General features: G+C 39.8%; 1 protein-coding gene across 1 annotated transcript in view; it reads left to right on the top strand.

The window, feature by feature from the left end:
- The first annotated feature begins 506 nt into the window (after positions 1-506).
- The window catches only part of SGCZ (sarcoglycan zeta), a 699685-nt gene continuing 679274 nt past the window's right edge, over positions 507-20917 (top strand). Inside the window, exon 1 of the mRNA XM_060778556.2 lies at positions 507-1510. Within this exon, the coding sequence (XP_060634539.2) occupies positions 1349-1510 (162 nt within the window). The 5' untranslated portion in view covers positions 507-1348. The remainder of the gene's footprint in view (positions 1511-20917) is intronic.

Consider the following 20917-nt stretch of genomic DNA (forward strand, 5'->3'; position numbering starts at 1 on the left):
TCTCCCTCTCCCTTTCTCTCACTCCCTCTCTCCTCTATCCCTTCCTCTCTCATCCCCTCTCTCCCTCTCTCCTTCTCTCTCTCTCTTCCTCCCTCCCTCCCTCCCTCTCCCCTCTCTCTTCTTCCTCTCCTTCTCCCTCTCCCTCTCTTTCTCTGTCCCTCCCCCTCTTTCCCTTATCTCCCTCTCTCTCTTTTTCTCTTTTCTCTCCCTCTCCCTCTTCTCTCTCTCTCCCCCACCTTCTCTCCTCCTCCTATCTTTCTCTGGCTCCTTCTCCCTCTCTCCTTCTCTCCCTCCCTCTCCTTCTCTCCCTCACTCTCCTTCTCTCCCTCCCTCTCGCTCCTTCTATCTCTCCCCCTCTCTATCCTTCTCTCTCTTTCTCTCCCCTCTCTCCTCCTCCCTCTCCTTCTCTCTCTCCCTCTCTCCTCTGTCCCTCCCTCTCCTCCCCTATCGCTTCTTCTCTCTCTCCTTCTTCTCCCGCCCCCCTTCTCCTCCATTGGAATGCGAGCCCAGGAACGCTCCTCAGGAACAGCAGGGGAAGGAAAAAAGGAAGCTTTAGGACCCGGGAGTCTGTCTCCCTCTCCCTCTCTCTGCTGTGTGTGGAGAGAGGGGGTGCGCTTGTGTTGGTCAGGAAAGGAAATGTTGCCTCTTTTTCTCCCCCCTCTTCTTCTTTCTGGTGACAGATGAGAGAAATCCCCTCCGTGCTGGCCGTGAGAGAGAGAGAGAAAGAGAGAAGTGAAGTCAGTCACCTGGCGGTGAAGGACAGTAAAAACAGGACCGGGAAGGCGGCGGCGGAGGAGGAGGAGGATTGGAAGGGGGGAGAGAGAGGAGAGGGGGGAAAAGCTCTTCTCCCTCCACTCTCTGCAAGGGATAGAGACACCCCGACTCCTTTGGTGAATCTCCGTTGTAGGGAGCGAGAGAGAGGAAAGGATCCTTGTGTGGTTCTCCTTCCCTTGCTCCCTTCCTGGGTCTTTTCCATCCAAGGCTGAAGCCGGCGGCTCAGGCGTCGGAGGGTTGAGAGGCGGCTCTCCTCCCCAATCGGAGCCATGAAGGCGTCCGCCTCGAACCGGGGACGCTCCTTCTTCGCCTCTCCCGGTTTTGCTGCATTGGTGCCGTCCGAGGGGAGAAGGAGAACCGACAACAACGCCGCCGGGTGGCTTCCCTCTCGGATGGGGCTGGTGCCTTGCTTCTAAAAGCCGCGCTTGGCTTCCTTTGCTTTGGGTGGGAATCACCTGTCGCTGGGAATCGAGGGGGAAAAATAGGAAGGACCGACAGGTTGGGATCCCGCCCCGGAGCATGACATTCCCCGGGAGGACGAGGCTGAGTTAGTCCCAGCCTAGGATTGCTCTCTATGTGTCATTGGCGAGCGGAGGGGAAATTGGCACAACTTCGACGCCGGGAGGGAGCTCCTCTTTGCTGCTCCTGCTTCTTCCTCGCCTTCTTCGGGGCTTCCCATTGCCTCCCTTTCCCACCGATGGACAGATCGGCCAACCTGGACATTGAGGAGCTCAAGGTACAGCTGGGTTTATGAGTCTATGAGACAATATGTCTATGTATATAGGACAACAATGGTGATAAGGATCAGGATCGTCTTGGTATTGGTCACCCTCTCTTTCTGTCTTCTTTGGAGTTGCACCCTGTTCCCACCCAGTTCCCACCCAGTTCCCACCCGGTTTGGGCCAGGAGGAAAAGAAGAAGAGGAGGGAAAAGGAGGAGGGAATGAGAGAGAAGGAGAAGGAGGGGGTAAAGGGGGAGGAGAAGGAGGAGAGAGCTGGAGATGAGCTCTCGCACCAACTCTGCTCTCTCTCTTTCTCTATAAGGCTGGGATTGTCTTGCAATAAAGAGAGATCAGGCTGATTTCCGGGGTCAGCAGCGTCGACTTCAGCACCTCGGACAGCGCCCGCCGCGCCTGCCAATCACACCCCCCTCGCTTTTGTATCTGCCGCTGGTGGTCGGCTTTGCTGCTTTTCTTTCCTTTCCCCTTTTCTCTTCTCCGACAGAACTTCCCTCCAAGGACTCTCTCACACCCTCCCCTCCCGCTTTGAATCGGTTTCTGTGCCTCAAAACCATCAGATTTCCTCTCCAATTAGTTAATACCAAGGGGGTGGGTAAGAGAGGGGATGCAGGGGATAGAGAAGGATGCTCTTCCCAATTCTTGCTCTCTGTTTCCATCAAAATGGGATCAATGCGTTGCTGTGAGTTTTCAGGGCTGTTGGGAAGGTATTCCTATTTCTTTTTTCTCTCTTATTTTGGATTTTATTTTATTTAAGTGTTTATTGCATACACTGCAATACTTTCTATCTATTAATGTTCCATAATCATTTATCTGACATATATTTCCTTTAAGGGGTCACAGTCTACTATCTAAATAATACATATAAAAATATCATAGGCTCTTACTTTACATCCTCTTCCTCCTTGTCTACAATCTTAATAGGATCCTCTATATACATTTTGAGTTAAATTTTACATTAAGATGTTGAATCATTGGTTGCCATTCATTAACAAAGTTATCTAATAGTTCTCCTCTTAATAATATAGTTATTTTGTCCATTATCAGCATATCTTATATATATATATATATATATATATATATATATATATATACACGCTGATAATGGACAAAATAACACACACACATATATATATATATATACACACACACATACACCCCCCCATATATATATATATATATATATATATATATAATAACTATATTATATATGTGTGTGTGTGTGATATCATTATCAGCATATCACACACATACACATACACACACACACACATATAATAGGGATATATATATATATATATATATATATATATATATAATATGTGTGTGTGTGTGTGATATGCTGATAATGGACAAAATAACTATATTTTATATATAACTATATTATATATATATATATATATATATATATATATAATTACTGTATTACATATATATATATAATAGGTGTGTGTGTGTGTGTATGTGTGTGTGTGTGTATATATATATATATATATATATATATATTAGTTATTGCTATTTCTAAGCCTTGAGAAAATATCCAAAAGAGATTAGTTCTGCCCTCCCTGGATTGCAATTGCCAACCTCAAGGAGTTATGTACCCCAAACAGATACAGAAAGGCTAGAACAGTATCGAGTTGGGGGGGAGGGGGTTGGACAAAGGAGTAGATGTAGTCCATAGTTCATTAGCCTTAATGATATGGACTCAAAGTTTGTCATAGGGATGGGCAATTACAACAATTGAAAATGCATATCCCATAATTCTGTCTAGTGATGATGGGAGTTGTAGGAGAAAAATATCTAAAATTCCACCATTGCTCACCCTTGGTTTACCAACGCCATTAATTAGGGGAGGGTGATAATTTTTGCCCTAGCAAGATTTTTGCTTACTGTTGTCCTAGAATGCTTGAAGCTATAATCTAAACAATCTGGGGCAACAATTTGGTCTCATCCATATGTTGAGGAAACGTGTCAGCTGTGTCTGAGAACTGTTACAGAGCTTGCACTGTTGAAGGCTTTCATGGCCGGAATCGCTGGGTTGTTGTGAATTTTCCGGACCATTTGGCCATGTTCCAGAAGCATTCTCTCCTGACGTTTCACCGGCATCCTCATAGGTTGTGAGGTCTGTTGGAAACTAGGGAAGTGGGGTTGATATATCTGTGGAACGTCCAGGGTGGGAGAAAGAACTCTTGTCTGCTTGAATGCCACACTCACATAAGCAAAGTGTACTGTTAATCTCACACAAGTGGCACCTTTTTAGCATGGATGCCTTCTGCCTGTGGAAAAGAGAAAAGAAAAAGCAGGGGAAACTTTGCATGCTGAGTGCAGAAGTGGATGGTCGAAAGGCACAAGCACACTTCCACATGCTCTTTTTTCCTCTTTTCTTTTTTTGGCTCTTCTAGGAGCATGCCAGGGAGCTTGGCGCATGTGTGTTGGTGACATTGCCTCCCCCCCCCCCCCATTCTCACTTTCTGGTTTTCTGCAATGGGGGAGTCCAGGGGAGGGAGAGCTAAGGGAGGAGAGGGAGCAAATGGGGCCATGGTAAGAGACGGGATGCAGGCAGCATGGGGATGGAGAGAGCAGACATATCACAACCATGCTTGAGACAAAATAATCCCACTGTAAAGGAGTAGATGAGAACACCTGTGGGGAAGAAGGCTAGCAAAGGGAAGAAATGGATGAAGGAGGAGAAGCAACATTTGTGTTTGTCTGAATTTCACTGCAGAGTGGGGGAAACAACAAATAGTCAAATAAGACACCTAATAATAATAATAATAATAATAATAATAATAATAATAATAATAATGCTTTATTTATGGACCACCCTCTCTCCCCAAGGGGATTCGGGGCAGTTTACACACACAAAAAGGCAAACATTTAATGCCCTAAACAAATACAAACACATCAAAATAATACTAAATAATACAAAATAATAACTGAATTTATAACAGAAATTCCATGTCAGGAGCGATTTGAGAAACTGTAAGTCACTTCTGGTGTGAGAGAATTGGCTGTCTGCAAGAACGTTGCTCAGTGGACTCCTGGATGTTTGATGTTTTTACCATTCTTGTGGGAGGCTTCTTTCATGCCCCTGCATGGGGAGCTGGAGCTGATAGAGGGAGCTCAACCAGCTCTCCCTAGATTCGAATGGCTGACTTATCGGTCAGCAGACCTGCTGGCACAAGGGTTTAACCCACTGTGCCACCGGGGACCCCAACAAATAAAAACAACATAAACATAAACAAATAAATCATAATTATACTGATAACATAATTAACTTAATGACATAGAAGAAAGCCAGTTTCAAATATTCTCAGAATGTGTGGAACCTTTTTGAAGGAACAGTTGTTGCCTTACTGCTGTCAGCCCATTCCTCTGAGAAGAGATTTCACTTTCCCTGATACTCAAATGCAGATGGGAGCTTCGGTTAGTAGCGTTTGGGATTTGTTTTTCCTGGATCATATTCCTAGCTGAACATAGCAGTTCCTTGGTTATTGAAGACCCTTTTCCAGGCCAAAAGTTTTGCCGCTCGATACTGTTCCCGTTTACTCAGAAGAAAACCCTCCTAGAAACTCATTGAGACACGTTTCACAAGTAGGCATAGAAGACAACAATTGTATCTGGAGGTGATTCACCAATCACCTGCTGAATGTAATAAGGATGAATCCATGGCAGTTTCAAAGCCAGTTCAGCAGCTATGGTGTTTGGCTGGTGATTTATTAGAAGATCTACCCTACATAGTCTCAGTTACTATACAATCCTTATGCATTGCCTCTTCTGTCTCCACAGAAGATGTGATATGTAGTTTGGATTCATAAGTAAAGTTTCACTTTAGAATAATATGGCATTTCTCCACCTGGAAATTACTTCTCCTAAATCTGCACACATTTAAGTTGTGCTCGTGGGCTGTGTTTTATGGAACTGCCATCACTTAAGGACTAGCAGATACTTTGCCGCTGCATGTGGTTTTTCTGCAGACCACAGTTGGAGGCAGAGGGTGATGTGTTCCCATTAATCTTCTACTGAGCAGATCTGCAATTAAGACCACTTTTGCAGAGGTTGGGATACAATGGGCGACCTTGAGAGCAGCTGCTTGGATGAAAGGGGACTCCCAATGCTCTCTCTCCCTTTTCTACATTGCCTAGGGTACCCATGAGAGAGTGTCAGCATTTTATAACATCAACTTCATTAAAAAAAAATTGGGGGAGAAGGGGTGGGATGACCCACTATGCCTTCTGTTAGCTTGATATCAAACATACCTTAATCTCATCTTCAAAAACGGACTTTATTTGGTAGCTCTAATGAGAGCACGTAGTGTATCAGGTCCCCGTCATTCACACAGAAATGTATGCTTGTGAACATACAATGGACTCAATTTTTCCATATCTATAGATTGGCACAATTGTGGAACCAGTATTTGAAGGGAATTCTGAACAGTCAACTTTCCAGTCTTTCAAAAAGTTATACTGATATCCAATGTGATGAGACACTTTTCATTTTCATTGATCCTAGACACTGCACTAAGTATAACTTTTTCATCTATCCCATCCATACCTGCTGTGCCTTTCATATGTTATGTTTAAGAGCTTTTTGAGCTACACAGACCAAAGATAAACACAAAGGTGGTTAACACTTTGGATAACTGGTTTACGGCATTCTATTCAACACCAGTAGGGGGTGATGTGTATGTAAGATATATTTTTATTTAACCAGGCTTCAAAGTGACTGACAGTGATAGTTGGGTGCACAAAAGCATGCAGAATGTTTGAACACCTCATAACAACTAACAGCATACAATTATATTTGAATACCTTTTTCTCTCTGCTCTGTGCTTAACATCTTGGGCACATCTCACTGTACAGTTCAACATGACTGAAGGTGTAAGAAACTGAGATGCCTCAATGCAATATTTCTGTTTTGTCAGTTGCTTCAATGTACATCCTATTATATAATGCTATCTTATTGGTGCTGCTACCAAGTTGTAATTATATATGGCTATTTTAACAAGTATATGATATTTCATGTAGTTGGCTATCTTTAAATTATGCTAGTTCCACTAAAATAGCTCCAGGACATAGTACGAAGTATAAGCCACTGAGTCGAGTGTATCTATTGAGTTGCAATATATTTTATTGATGTCATTGAGAGAATATTTTCTTCCTTTGGAAGTATTCTTTTTTCCCTACCCTGTTTCCTTTTTTCCAAGCAACAACGATAACTCACTAGTTTGGGGGTCTTGTCACTGTATCTAATTAATTTTGAAAACTTTCCAAACTCTGCCTGGAACACCATGCAAATAAAAAAGCAAAACATACCCAATGGAGGGCAGTTGCTAGGATGAGTATTTGGCGTTGATCCATGACAGCTGGAAGAACTGAGGGCAGTTGTGATTCCTATTAGCAAGTGATTCCCTTCCACAAGTCCCTGTTGCATCCACCTTATTAAAATGTATTTATTTGAGATGCCTGCAAATCCTTGAGTAATAGTTTATATCTTTTGCAAGTATATGCTGCTTTAAAGATTTTTAGGTTTACAAAGATTTCCAAACTTTAAAGAATGATTTTAAGTATAGTTTGGTTCTGGGTTTTGAGATGTCCCTTAAATTGTAGATGGGAAAATTATAGTTCTGAAGTTGTATTTGCAATCATTGATTGCTCCAGATTCCCCAAGCTGCCCCTTTTCTAGAAAAAAAGTGAATTGCCTCTCCTGTAAAGCCTCAGGGGTGGCAACTTACTTTTAAAATAAGCTGCAGGGAAGGAGAAGGCTGCACAGCTTAATATAAAATCAATTCATTCTTCCAAATCAGAAATGGATCTCTATCTTGTTGTATTTTGCTGTTTTCTTTCAACAGCCCAGGTAGTCCTCCAGGAAGGGAAGTTTGGCTGCCAGACCTGATGAAATTGTCTGTCCTAATACAAAAATAGTAACTAAATAAACAGCCTTAACAGAAACTGAAGGTCAGCTGGGGAACATTAGACTTGAGAAGAAATGCCACCCAATGAATGGAGAAGCATGACTCTATAAGTTGCTAGAACAGTGGTTCTCAACCTGTGGGTCCCCAGGTGTTTTGGCCTACAAGTCCCAGAAATCCCAGCCAGTTTACCAGCTGTTAGGATTTCTGGGAGATGAAGGCCAAAACACCTGGGGATCCACAGATTGAGAACTACCGTGCTAGAACATTATTACATCTCCATGCAATGCTATGTTCTAGAATAGGCTTGGCTGACCAAAGGATGGCCAATTCATCCGTTTGTAGTGTGTGATTTATTAGTGCTTGGTCTATGGAAGTTCAACACAGAATTAATTTGGGAGTCTGGCTTCTGAGACTTTCATTTCTATCTATGTGGAATGCAAGGTATCTCATGAGAAGACCAAAAGAAGAAAAGGCAGTGGAGGAATATGTGTTCAAGGAAAACAGGTACTATGCATTCTCTGTGACATATAGTTTTATCCTGAGTCTGCTGTATATTACAAAACAGAAAACTGGTGGTGTAGCTGGATTAGACAGAATATCTTGCTTGAATGGAATATCTGATTGTAGCCTTCAAGGGACATTCTTCTGTTAGGACCAACAGTTTATTCTAGTTCCTGGTCATTTATTACATTTCCATCTCATGTAGATTCTGAAAATGATGAAGGACTTTTGCCAATTTCCCTCTTGAGAAGATTGTTTAAGTAGCATATTCATTTTTCATTCTTCACAACCAGCGACATCATACTATCTGATCACAGGGGCTCCTTACCCGAAGTCTTCTGTATAATAGCTGCTATTATTAAACTCTTGACATGCCATGGAGATGTTGGGTTATTCTAGGACTAGTGAATGGTTTCTAGAAAAGGGGTACGCAGCAATCAGTTTTGTGAGACCTACTTGGGTTTTAAAATGGAAACCTGATATTTTTCTGTCAGATTCAGGTGAAAAATAGTTGCTTAGGAAGGAGGACATATACTGATAGACAGCATATATTCAACCCTGAAAAAAAAAACCATACTTAGTTCCGATATCCTTGTTTCAGGAATCAAATACTAGAACTTACTGGGCTACTTGAAGGTTGTACGGTAGTATCTGATTATTGTGCAAATGAGTCAGAAAGACTTTCCAGCCTACAGCATGTCATGAAGAAATCTGTCAGTACTTTATATCCCCAACCATTATATGCCACCAACTGGTCTAAACATTAGAGAACATTAGATCTAGAGAAGAGACAAGGGACCTCATCACATTGAGATCCAAATCTGTGAGGAAGTGGAGTGAAACAGTTGCCCCATGGCCCACGTTGCCTGCTGCACACCTTACTTCATCTCATGTGGGGAAGAGTTGCTGCACAGCTTACCCCCATTCTTCTCTATGGAACATAGAAAGCCTCCTGTGTTCCCAAGGAAGTGTCCTAGCATGCTGCTAGGATGCTTCCTCTATAAAGCCCCACCAGGTTTTCTTATGTCACATGATGGTGTCTGGTGGGCTCTGTGGAGAAAACATCCTAGCAGCATGCTAGGCTGCGAAATTCCCTCTGTGTAATGAGGTGGAAAATTTCAGGATGTTGAAAAAATGATTCTAAAAAGTAGCACAATGGAATTTGGGCTAGAAAAGGGACCACATGTAAACAGCAAAAGTAATAACAGGAGACTATATTGTTGAAGGCTTTCATGGCTGGAATCACTGGGTTGTTGCAGGTTTTTTGGGCTGTATGGCCATGTTCTAGGAGCATTCTCTCCTGATGTTTCACCAGCATTTATGGCAGGCTTCCTCAGAGGTTGCGAGCTCAAAAAACCTACAACAACCCAATAACAGGTGATATTAGCAGAGCCACCTAGATTTGCCTCTTCCTGTTTATGTATTGCCTACTAGATATTTATGTATTGTCCATCACCTCTCTCAAATCTGACTTCTGATTTTCTGTGTCGTTTGGCATTGGACTCCTGATTGGCTCAGAAAATTATAGATCTTTATTTGTCAGCAGAAAATTTAACGTTAAGGCCTTTCCAGCATCTATTTGAAAGTTAGAATTTCATTAAGCACTTAGCCACAGAGAGAAAACTATAAGGAAGCTTACTGCCAAGTATATCTTTAAATGCATGTTGTGATATTTTCAAAGGTGCTGGGCACCTCTAAAAGGTCACTTGATACAAAACATAAAATAGAAGGGTGGGGGTTAGGTTTCCCCTCACTAGTCCTTGTATGAATGTGTGATAAAAAGATCAGATCCAAAGTGTGTGTGTGAGAGAGAGAGAGAATTTTACCAGAAATGTGGATGCTCGTGTGCTCTTTGCTTTGATCTCTCAGCTTTTCTCTCCAATTCATACCTGAATGGTTATACTTTTAAAATTCACAAATCCATTGTGTTTTGTTTCAAAGGAGTACTGCCTTAAAATTAACAACTGCAGCCCTATGTCTTGCAGAAGTAAGTTTTGTTAAATTCAACAGGGCTTACTTAGAATCTTACAGAATTCCATCTATATCACTTCATTTATATTCCATGCTCTTTCAGACTGGGGTTCAAAGCATTTTATGTGGCAGGGAATCACACTCCAGATGTTTTGAACATAAGTTTCAGAAGCCCTAGCCCATGATCAGGAATCACAGTTACATGTTCCTCTGTACATACTTGGGAAGAGCTCATACCGAAAGCAGTGGGGCTTACTTTTACATAAATGTGCCTTGTATATAAAAATGCCTTGTATATAAGATAAATATCCCCTAAATAGGTGCAGTGTAGCCTTTTGACTTAGCATTTTACAGCTGATATTTATTTAATGTGCATCAGTCAATGCCCAAGGATCTTCTTTCTACACAGATGAGCTCAATCAGAAATGTTTTTGCATGCCTATCTACCACCTACGCATCGTTCAATTCTGTGTTAAACTGAAATAACTTCTGTTTCCTGGTTATGGATTCAACAGCAGTATCATGAATTTGAGTTCCCTCATCACCTTTAGGCAGGTGCTCAAAACATGTTTATAATAGCCTCTTTAGTCCTTGCCAGTATTCAACTAGTATGGGCAAAATTTAGCATTGTTATTATGTATTGATTTATTCATAAGAGATAGAAGCACATGTTTAAGGCAGCAATCCCTTATCCATTTCCACTGAGCTCAACAAGGCTTATGTCTTAATAGATTACTAAAAAGGGAAAATCAAATGTGCATAAATTTGGCTTTAAGATGCCACATGATTGCGAGGGTAATAAGATAATTAAAAGGTATCAAAGCATAACAAATCGACATGATCACAAGTGTGCATGCACCCATGGTGAACTGTACATTCAATAACATGAAATGTTTAGTTGAGAGTCACATGAACCATTTTTTCAGTGACTTGCATGTTTATATATTTTAGCTAGCTGTCATATCTGAAGTGATGTGCAATTGCTTCTTATCTGTTGATGTGAAGATAGCATGTTTTGGTGTCTGGAGGAGGACGAAGAGAAGATTTCTCATTACAAGCATGTAAATTTCTTTGCTGTGAGTCACACCAACATGGCCTATATTTTGAATTTGTCATTTGCATTTTCCATTTTTTTTAAAAAAATACTCAACTCTTACAGCATTTTGTATTTCTATTCTTTTCACATTTGCAATAATTGAAATATGTCTCTCAGATGGCAGATGATGGTGTTTACAGAGCATAAGCAGATTTTTTTTTTTACTTTTCTTCCATTTTGAATGAATACACTATGCACATATACAGAATCATTTTTCAGGTGCTGTTATTATCATCAATGTAATTAACAACAGTAGTAAAAACAAACAGTTCAATATGAAAATTACAGTTCAAAGCATTAGTAAATCTGAAGTGTTGATTCTATGAATACTGTTTTATGTTTTGGTGGTTAATATGATGTCTTGTGGCCTATATATTAAAGGTTCAGTGCTGATTTTTTAGAGGAGCTACTGAAGAAAATACCTTTCATAAATGCCGTAGGGGAAACCATAGTAAAGTCAAGGACACTTCAGTTCTGCTGATTTCACTAAAAATCTACCTGCAGTCCAATGCATACTTGTTACTCCTATTAATCATTATTAGTATCAGCAGCACTATTAGTATTTAATGATTATTATTAATCATGATTATAGTCATGATGATGCAGCATGTTCTGCAGTGGACTTAAAACATCATGTAAGAGACAGCAGACAAAGTATGCAACGGGAAGTCTTAGAAGCAACATATTGGAGTAAGTATCAGGCAAGCTTGTCTTGGAAAAGAATTATAAAACCAAAGCATCTTCACTGAAAAAGCCCTTTGTATTCACTTACCAAATTTTAGATAGTGGTAAAGTCTTCCTTCAGAGATTTTCACAAAATATAGAGAAATAGGTTGCATGATTCAGCCAGAGAACTCATCCACTGAGTAAGCATGTGCTTTGCATACAGAGTTTCCACCAAGTGCTTCAGTAAAAGAACAACATTTCTCCTCTCCTTGATTTGCCAAACAGTGGCATCCAGTGGTTTCACCTTAGCAAACAACTTGCTTCGACTGAAAATCCTGCACATTGTGTGCTTTACAGGCATATATGTAATCATATTGACCCCTTTGTGTGCCACAGCAGTTTCTTCCAAAATGCAAAATTATTATGGGATATTTCAGTAGTAACATGATTTTGAAACACAATCAAACCAAGGCAGCAGTCCACCCCACTGGCTAGGGATCAGGGCAAAGGTCCTGAGACATTCTGAAGAACCTCTAGTTTGAAATTATTGTAAACAATGATGGAAGGAAGGAGGAGGAGGGGGAAACAGAAAAAAGGACACGTGCCAGCACCATTAAGTCTTAACTGTTTGTATTTTCATATGACCTTTCACAGAAAATCCTTTGGATGCAGTACAAAGTGATCATAATTATTGATGAGTGAAAACACTAACTGCCCACTGTAAAAACCTGTATCATGTTACAGCAGCCCATTGAAAATTTAGGGCAAGGACCATGATTTGCATTGTTCTTGGTTCTATTACATTCCACTCCACTCCCACAACTGCATAATTATGCTTTATGCCTGAGCACTTATTATTACTCTGTACTGCATCCGAAGAAGTGGATTTCTATCCATGGAAACTCATGCAGAAAAAAAGTTAGTCTTAAAGCTGTTGTTTTATTTCTTTTTCTTTTCTCTTGTCGCCATTCCTTCCTCTTTTTTATGCTGCAAGAGATTAAAACATTGCTACTTCTTTGCAACTTACAACAATGGAAAGCATTCGTTTAACCTAGCAATATTAAAAACCATACATGCCCAACTCAAGATGACTGAATGGCATTTCAAGACAAGGAGCAGGGACGGTGAAAAGCAACAACAAACCTGGAATTGTTTGCTGATTTGACAAGGTTTGATGTACTTACAAATCTCAGTAGTTTTCTGTTTCCAGATGAAATATGGTGTCATCGTTAAAAACAGTAGACTACAGAACTAGCCACAGATGGAGAGTTTTGAACAGTCTTCTGGCACAGTGTAGATTGATGGTATTTAAGAAGTGCAGCATATGGCATAAGGAATGCTAAATGGAGCCACAAGAGGTTGATTCAGCAATTCTGGTGGCCCTAAACCAAGCAGCCTTATAAACTGGTTCACAGTTTCGGATCACAGAAAGAAACAAATACACTTAGAGGGATTTTTGAGCCAAGTCAAGCCAATCTGAGAGCAGTGTGGGAGGATTTTTGACGGGCAAATCTAAGTAGGTGGCTATATTTCTGTTACATGTTAGTCATTCCACAATGCAAAATACTACTCAGTAGCAACTGACATATTTTGGTGCTATATATATTGTATATTCATTGCTGAGTTTAGCTTTCTCTTGTTAAGAGTTCTGGAACTAGTCTGATAAACAGCTCATCTTTCTTTTGTGCATTCTTCATTTGCCACCTCAGATCCCATCATCTTCACAAAGCCTGTCATCATCAGCATTGGATAAAAGACAATTAACCTTTGCAGTTCACCTTCAAAATATCTAGTCTTCAAACTCTTTCTTAATTAAAGGTCAAGCAGAAACAAAGTAATGCTTGAAGATTTCTCCTCTTGTTTTGAAAAGGATGAGGGAGAGGCCATCATTCCAACCAGAGACTGTTCCTACCTCATATAGTTTATGCTTAAGTCTTATACACAGTAACTTGTGAGTCAATCTCACTGATCTCAATGGGGCTAACCTCAAACTATTGACTTATATAGGACTGCAGGCTGTAGTCATAAACTCACATATCTAGGACTAAACACTATTGAATTCAATGAGATTTATTTCTGAGTAGCCAACCATAAGATCACGCTATTAGTCATAAAATAATTCACGTGAGTGATTAACCTTTGTGCAGAAGCATTGTGAGGTCTCAACCAGAATTGAAAGAGGCTGGCTGATATTTTCATGTGCTAGTTTTATACACATGAACACTGAAAGTAAACATTTATATTGTCTTATCAGATTGCTATAGGATGGGGCTGGCTGAAGCCATGTTGCTGTCTGACATGAAGAAGTAAACAGAGCCTCATGTCTCCTCAAATCAAGCTGCATAATATATGACACCAAGCAAGAAATATTTGCACATTTAACAAAAGATCACACAAGCCATTATTATCTCATTACCTGGCAGTAAAATTACAATCAACCCAATTAAATAACATATACTTTTTTGTGATACTCTAGGTTTGATAGGTTAAGCTGCTCTCAGGGCCTATAAGAGGAGGGTTCTACCAATACATAAGTTTGAGACCTGGGAAGCCAAGGAAGGGTCCATGAATTTATGATGACCCCCTCCCTAAAAATAACAACCTCACGATCCTCTTTCTCTCGGAGGCTCCTTCTTTGGAGTCTTTTAAACAAAGGCTGGATGACCATCTGTCGGGAGTGCTCCAAATGCAATTTTCCTGCTTCTTGGCAGTGGGTTGGACTGGATGGCCCATTAGATCTCTTCCAAATGATTCTATAATTCTTCACCTTCCTTCCAGCTGGCCTGAAAGCAGGCTCTCTGAGGTGGCATTGGCTATTCCCTCACTCAGACTTGATGACACGAATTGTCATGTCAATCCATGATATCAGGGTCAGAACCAGAAATGCTTCCAGCTCACATTCCAGATAGTAAGAACTTCATTTCTTCCCAGGTGTGAATGTGTAGGACGTCACATGAAATGCTACCAAAAGACATTCACACGTATTGTCCCACTGAAATACAGACACAACGTTGGTAGGCAGGGGGGATAAAAAAAGATACAAGGCTTCTCTGAGCAATAATAATAAGGTTGGATTCCATGAAATTATACATATGGAACAGATTTGCTAGCAGATACAATGCGTACTAAGTAAATTGCTGAAAGTAATTGAGGATTTCATCACACAAGAGAGGTAAACCAACATTGGATCCCAATCCCGATCTCATGATGCCATGCCCCTCCTGTCATTAATCTGCATCCCCTGAGATTATCTCATCCTGACCTACCGATGGGTCAGTTTCCAATCTTGCAATGTTCCCATCACCTACCTTGATTCAATGGGTCCTTATGGCTTCTATACCAACATGTTGACAGTAATGTGATGGAATTCTTCTCCTTTTATCTTTCCCCCTTTCTATTCTCAAATTGGTATTTTCCCTGGTTGTTATGTTTGACATACACAGGTTGGAATTGTGCAATTGTGTTCCAAATACTAAAATTAATAATTAAGGAACAGTAGAAGTATGGGAGGGTGGGCTATGATGGTATGCCAAAGTGTGATCATGGGACCATAAATTGGTGCATTGGTGCACCTGCACTAATGAAGAAAGGTGTGATATTGAAGGTGCTCAACACTATGTATCAATGATAGTGTGACAGTAGTGGAATAATGGGTTTGTGTGACCAAGTCCTTAGAACTTCTTTCTTTCAATATTTAAAGTTGGCTGTTATTCTGGCTGAGCTCTTCAATCTTGCATTAATATGGAGGTTTTGCTAAGCTCACAACTTTTTGAGCTGAAAATATATCAACACTTGAAGGCTTAGTTAAAAGGAAAATCCCTCTGACTTGTACTTATTCATGGCTTTTTATATACACTATATCCATGCTCTCAGGAACTGTCATATTGTGCAAAAAAAGTTAATCATCAAATAAGGTTTTTGGTTTTAAAAAAGGAGCAGAAGCAGTTGTCTCAGGCCCCTTCTACACAGCTATATAAAATTCACATTGGACTGAATTATATTGAACTGAATGTGGACTGCCTCACCAAACTAGAGTTCCTATTACATCATATCTGAATATGGTGAAAAATACATAAGTTACATCCTGGTTGGGTTACTATACCATGTTTTAGAAAGGGCTGTCTTTGGAAACAGGTCAGAAAATTCTGCAACCTGCAACCAGATTGCTAACTAAAATGGCTAAGGGGAAGCACGCAGCCTCCTTATTGGAACAGCTCAACCTGCTGCCAATTTATTTCAAAATTCTGGCTTTGACCTGAAAAACCATACATGACTCAGGTCTAGGTTATTTGGACAATCACATTTCTCCCTTATGAAGTTCCCAATGTTTTGAGATCTATTGGGAAGGCCATCCTTCTCTCTGTCTTACCACGCAACACAAGTATAGCTAGTGCGAGTATGGGACACACGTTGTCCCCAGTCTCTGGAATACCCTTCCCTAGAGGTTAGACTGACACTCTTCCTATGTTTCTTCCACGTAGAGATGAAGGAATAGAGCTGGACATCTTAATTCATTTGTAATATAAATGAGGATTTCATTCATATATTCAACTCCACCAATGTACTGTTGTTTATTTCTGGGATCAGTTGGTTAAAACCAAAGTCATCCTAATATATGGGGGATATATATAGATATCCTGCACTGATCTCTTATATTTTGGGACAGAGGACTGGTACACATGCTCCAAAGTTAGGGTGCCATTGTTCTAAACCATATAATATTCTAACCAGGGTTCTAATGTCTGGTCTTCCATGTGCATTTTCAAGGCACTGTTGTGCATTTTACTACATCTGTGATTATATTTTTCATGACAAATTTCTATGTTCCTTGCATTCTGAAAGTATTTTTGCAAAAGTTATCTGGTTTAGAAAATTATTATAAGATCTTTTTAGTATGAATCAATCAAGAGAGTTAATGTGAAATTGATTTTAAGCACATAGAATTCGATGTGAAGGAGGTAGTATTGACAATATCACAACTTAAGCACAATGCTATGGATTAATTTGCAGAGAGCTAAATACACATTCCTTCCTTCCATTTCTAGGTATAATAGGAAAGATTTATGGTCTTCACTGCATCATAGAAAGATATCAAAACCAATGCAGATGACGGTTCTTATTCTACAGAAAAGCATTGCCTTCCACAAAACTCTCATCCCACCACACAAATTATCTGTAATTGTAGATGGCTTCATTTCCACTGAACTTAAAAGACTATAAAACATGAGTTTTATGAATTGCCAACATACATATAACAGTATAAAACACAAATGATGCCAAAAATCAATAGGAGTTTCACTTCCATATAACTCTCTATGCTGATCATTGGCAGTGACAAAAAGCAAAAGTCGATTTAATTTTTCAAGCTATATTTTTTTCCAGCTATAACTATTGAAGAACAAAATATGATTTGTATTATGGGACTTTACGAAATAGTATAGTACCACCATAGGAGCCATTTAATGGAAATATTCTCTTTTCTTATCTACTCTCATTATCAGACTTCTCTATCTGATACTGAAATGCTATAAACCCGTTATTACTAAAACAGGGAGGGATATGTATGGACACCCCAGGAATCTAATGCAGCAATCCTTTACTCCCATTATGCCAGGACTGATGATAAGCCACTGCCACACTACTATGGAAACCCACTGTGTAATTTTGGGTGAGTCACACTTCTTTTGACCTTACTGTAAGGTAAAAGCAAGTCTCCTGTAAATAAACCTTGCCAAGAAAAACCAAGATCCCCTTCAAACTCTGCCAGTGCCTACCATTGAGGACTGTGTCATTGCTGAAACCTGAAATGTTGGCCACACAGAGATAGAGCGACTAAACTCAAAAGAGAGACAGTGCTATAGAATGCACCCAAACAAGAGAGTACAATGCTGCACTATTGGCAAGATGCCTGCTGTTATTTTACACACTGGAGGTAAAAATGTTCTTGTTTATCAACATTTACCAATGTTTATGTGAGACTTGGTATGAATGGGAATCATCTAAATACTATTTCATATGTCTCCTCAATAAGGCCCTTTCCCCACAGCTGATGTAGCGTACCTGGATTTCAGTAAGGCCTTCGACAAGGTCCCCCATGACCTTCTGGCAAACAAACTAGTCCAATGTGGGCTAGGCAAAACTATGGTGAGGTGGATCAGTAATTGGTTAAATAGACAAACTCAGAGGGTGCTCACCAATGCTTCCTCTTCATCCTGGAAAGAAGTGACAAGTGGAGTTCCGTCCTGGGCCCGGTCCTGTTCAACATCTTTATTAATGACTTAGATGAAGGGCTAGAAGGCATGATCATCAAGTTTGCAGATGACACCAAATTGGGAGGGATAGCCAATACTCCAGAGGACAGGAGCATGATAACCATGTATAAATATGTGAGATGAAGTCATAGGGAGGAGGGAGGGAGCTTGTTTTCTGCTTCCCTGAAGACTAGGAGGCGAAAAAAACTACAAGAAAGGAGATTCCATCTGAACATGAGGAAGAACTTCCTGACTGTGAGAGCCATTCAGCAGTGGAATTCTCTGCCCCGGAGTGTGGTGGAGGCTCCTTCTTTGGAAGCTTTTAAACAGAGGCTGGATGGCCATCTGCCAGGGGTGATTTGAATGCAATATTCCTGCTTCTTGGCTGGGGGTTGGATTGGATAGCCCATGAGGTCTCTTCCAACTCTTTGATTCTATGATTCTATGATTCTGTGAATAAAAGCCCACATTTTCTGATTTGAACTGGAAGTGTGAACTCAGTTAACCCAGTTCAAAGCAGATATTGTGAGATTTTCTACCTTGATATTCTGGAATATAGGGCTGTGTGGAAAGGCCCTAGTATGCCCAACAAACTTCTGGAACAATGTTGGAAAATGATGCTGGAAATGCAAATAATAGGATGGTGAAAATGTAAAATAAGAGAACAACAGTTAATGGTATCTTTGATTCATATTATGTTGGTGGTAACACATGGCTGCTCAATATTTTGTGAATGTACAAAGTATGAGTTGCAACATGCTATGACCAAGAAGAAAAATGAGACTATACACTAAGGAGAATTTTGGTGATGATCTGAATTCCACATAAGAAAAAAGAGATGGTGGTAAGCGTTGTATCAACATGGAAATGTGAGTGTATACGCCTTCATGTTCCCTGCTAATGGTGATGCCATGAATTTCAGAGGGTTTTCTTAGGCATGAAATATTCCAATATGGTTTTGCCAATTTCTTATTCCCAATATAGCAGACAGCACCTGGTATTCATTGGCAGTATCCCACACAAGTATTAACCAAAATTAGACATGATCTAGTGCCTTAAATATTCTACACCTATTTATAGCAAAATTCATAATAAACATCAGGTCTAAAGGAAGTAATTAGAGTAATTACTTCAGTCACAGGGAAAGATAGAACTAAGAATATATCAAAAAATCTGCAGCTTAAAGACATTTCCTGATAAGAATATTGTATTACTTTATGATAAACGATCATGTTGTAGACTGGCAATGGCTGGAACACCTGGGCTGTCAGTCATTTCCTAGGCCTAGAACTGAGTCCATTACACTGTGTGTGTAAACATTCTCACACAATCTGTTCAACTTATATATTTGATTTTAAAAGAGTGTATTAATGTCTGTGTGTATGTATAATGGTTGGTTATTGCAAAATCTGGATGAGTTAAGGATAGTTGTAGTCTTTATGCGATAGTGAAATCTACCTCTAACTCTCTAAGACAACTATAGTGCTCTATAATAATTTAGTCCACAATCATACTATTAATACAGGCTGAGTATTCATTATACAGAATTCCGAAATACTCCAGAATTATCTGTATGGTAGCTGATAAAGTGACACATTTGCTTTCTGATAGTTCCATGTACTCAAGCTTTGTTTCATGCCCAAAATTATTAAATATATTCCATATAAAATTACCATCATGCTATATGTATAAGGAGTATATGAAACATACAAGAATGTCCTGTTAGACTTGGATCCTATGTCTAAAATATTTCAGTATCTATATAAATAAAAATGTAATGTTCGTTTGTGAGATTAATATAACTCAAAAACCACTGGGCGAATTGACATGAAATTTGGACACAAGACACCTATTAGGCCAACGAGTGACTATCACTAAAAAAAATGATTTTGTCATTTGGGTGTTGTAGTTGCTGGGATTTGTAGTTAACCTACAATTGAAGAGCATTCTGAATTCCACCAATGATGGAATTGAACCAAATGTGGCACACAGAACTCCCATGACCAACAGAAAACACTAGAAGGGTTTGGTGGGCATTGACCTTGAGCCTGAGGACTTAAACAGTGATGGATCTGGACCAAACTTGGAACGAATATTTCATATGCCCAAATATGCACACAAAAGGAGTTTGGGGGAAATAGACTTTAACATTTGGGATCTGTAGTTACTGAGCTTTATAGTTCACCTACAATCAAAGAGCATTCTGAACCCCATGAACTACAGAATTGGGCCAAACTTCCTACACAGAACCCCCATGACCAACAGAAAATACTTAAGGCCATCCAGTCCACCTCCCTTCACCAGGGCAAAAAAATGTAATCAAAGCCCTCCTGATAAAGAGCCATCCAGCCATAGATATAGATAGATAGATATGATTCAAATACACACAGATATAGTATCCTAGATTTGAAAGGGATCCCTAAAGAAGGACAATGATACGTTGCCTATTCCAGAGTCTGTATAAATAGCTTATATAAATAAAAATGTAATGTTCATTTGTGGGATTAACATAACTCAAAAACGACTGGGTGAATTGACACCAAATTTGGACACAATACACCTATCAGGTCAATGAGTGACCATCACTCATAAAATGCTTAAAAAACACAGCAGAAGAGACTTTAAAAGCCAAAAAACCCCAATGACAATGCATTCACAAAACCACCTATATACACATAAATACACACACTAAACACATATATGCATGGATTGGGCCACAGCAACATGTGGCAGGGGACGGCTAGTGTATATATATAAATATCCCAAAATCCACTCCTAAAATCCTAAGTCCAACATTTCTTCTGTAAAACACTTCAAATAAGGGATACTTAACTAGTAATCTTTCCTTGGATATACCTTTTCATATGTCAGCATTTTTTCTCTGTAGCTCAAATGTTCTACCAGAGACATTTTACCACTTTAAAACTTTTTCAGAAGACCAACTATTGCTACTCAAAGACTAATATGTCTTCCAAATATACAAGAACATGAGTGTGCATCACTTTAGC

Source organism: Anolis sagrei, chromosome 5, assembly GCF_037176765.1.
Source record: "Anolis sagrei isolate rAnoSag1 chromosome 5, rAnoSag1.mat, whole genome shotgun sequence".
Taxonomy (NCBI): Eukaryota; Metazoa; Chordata; class Lepidosauria; order Squamata; family Dactyloidae; genus Anolis; species Anolis sagrei.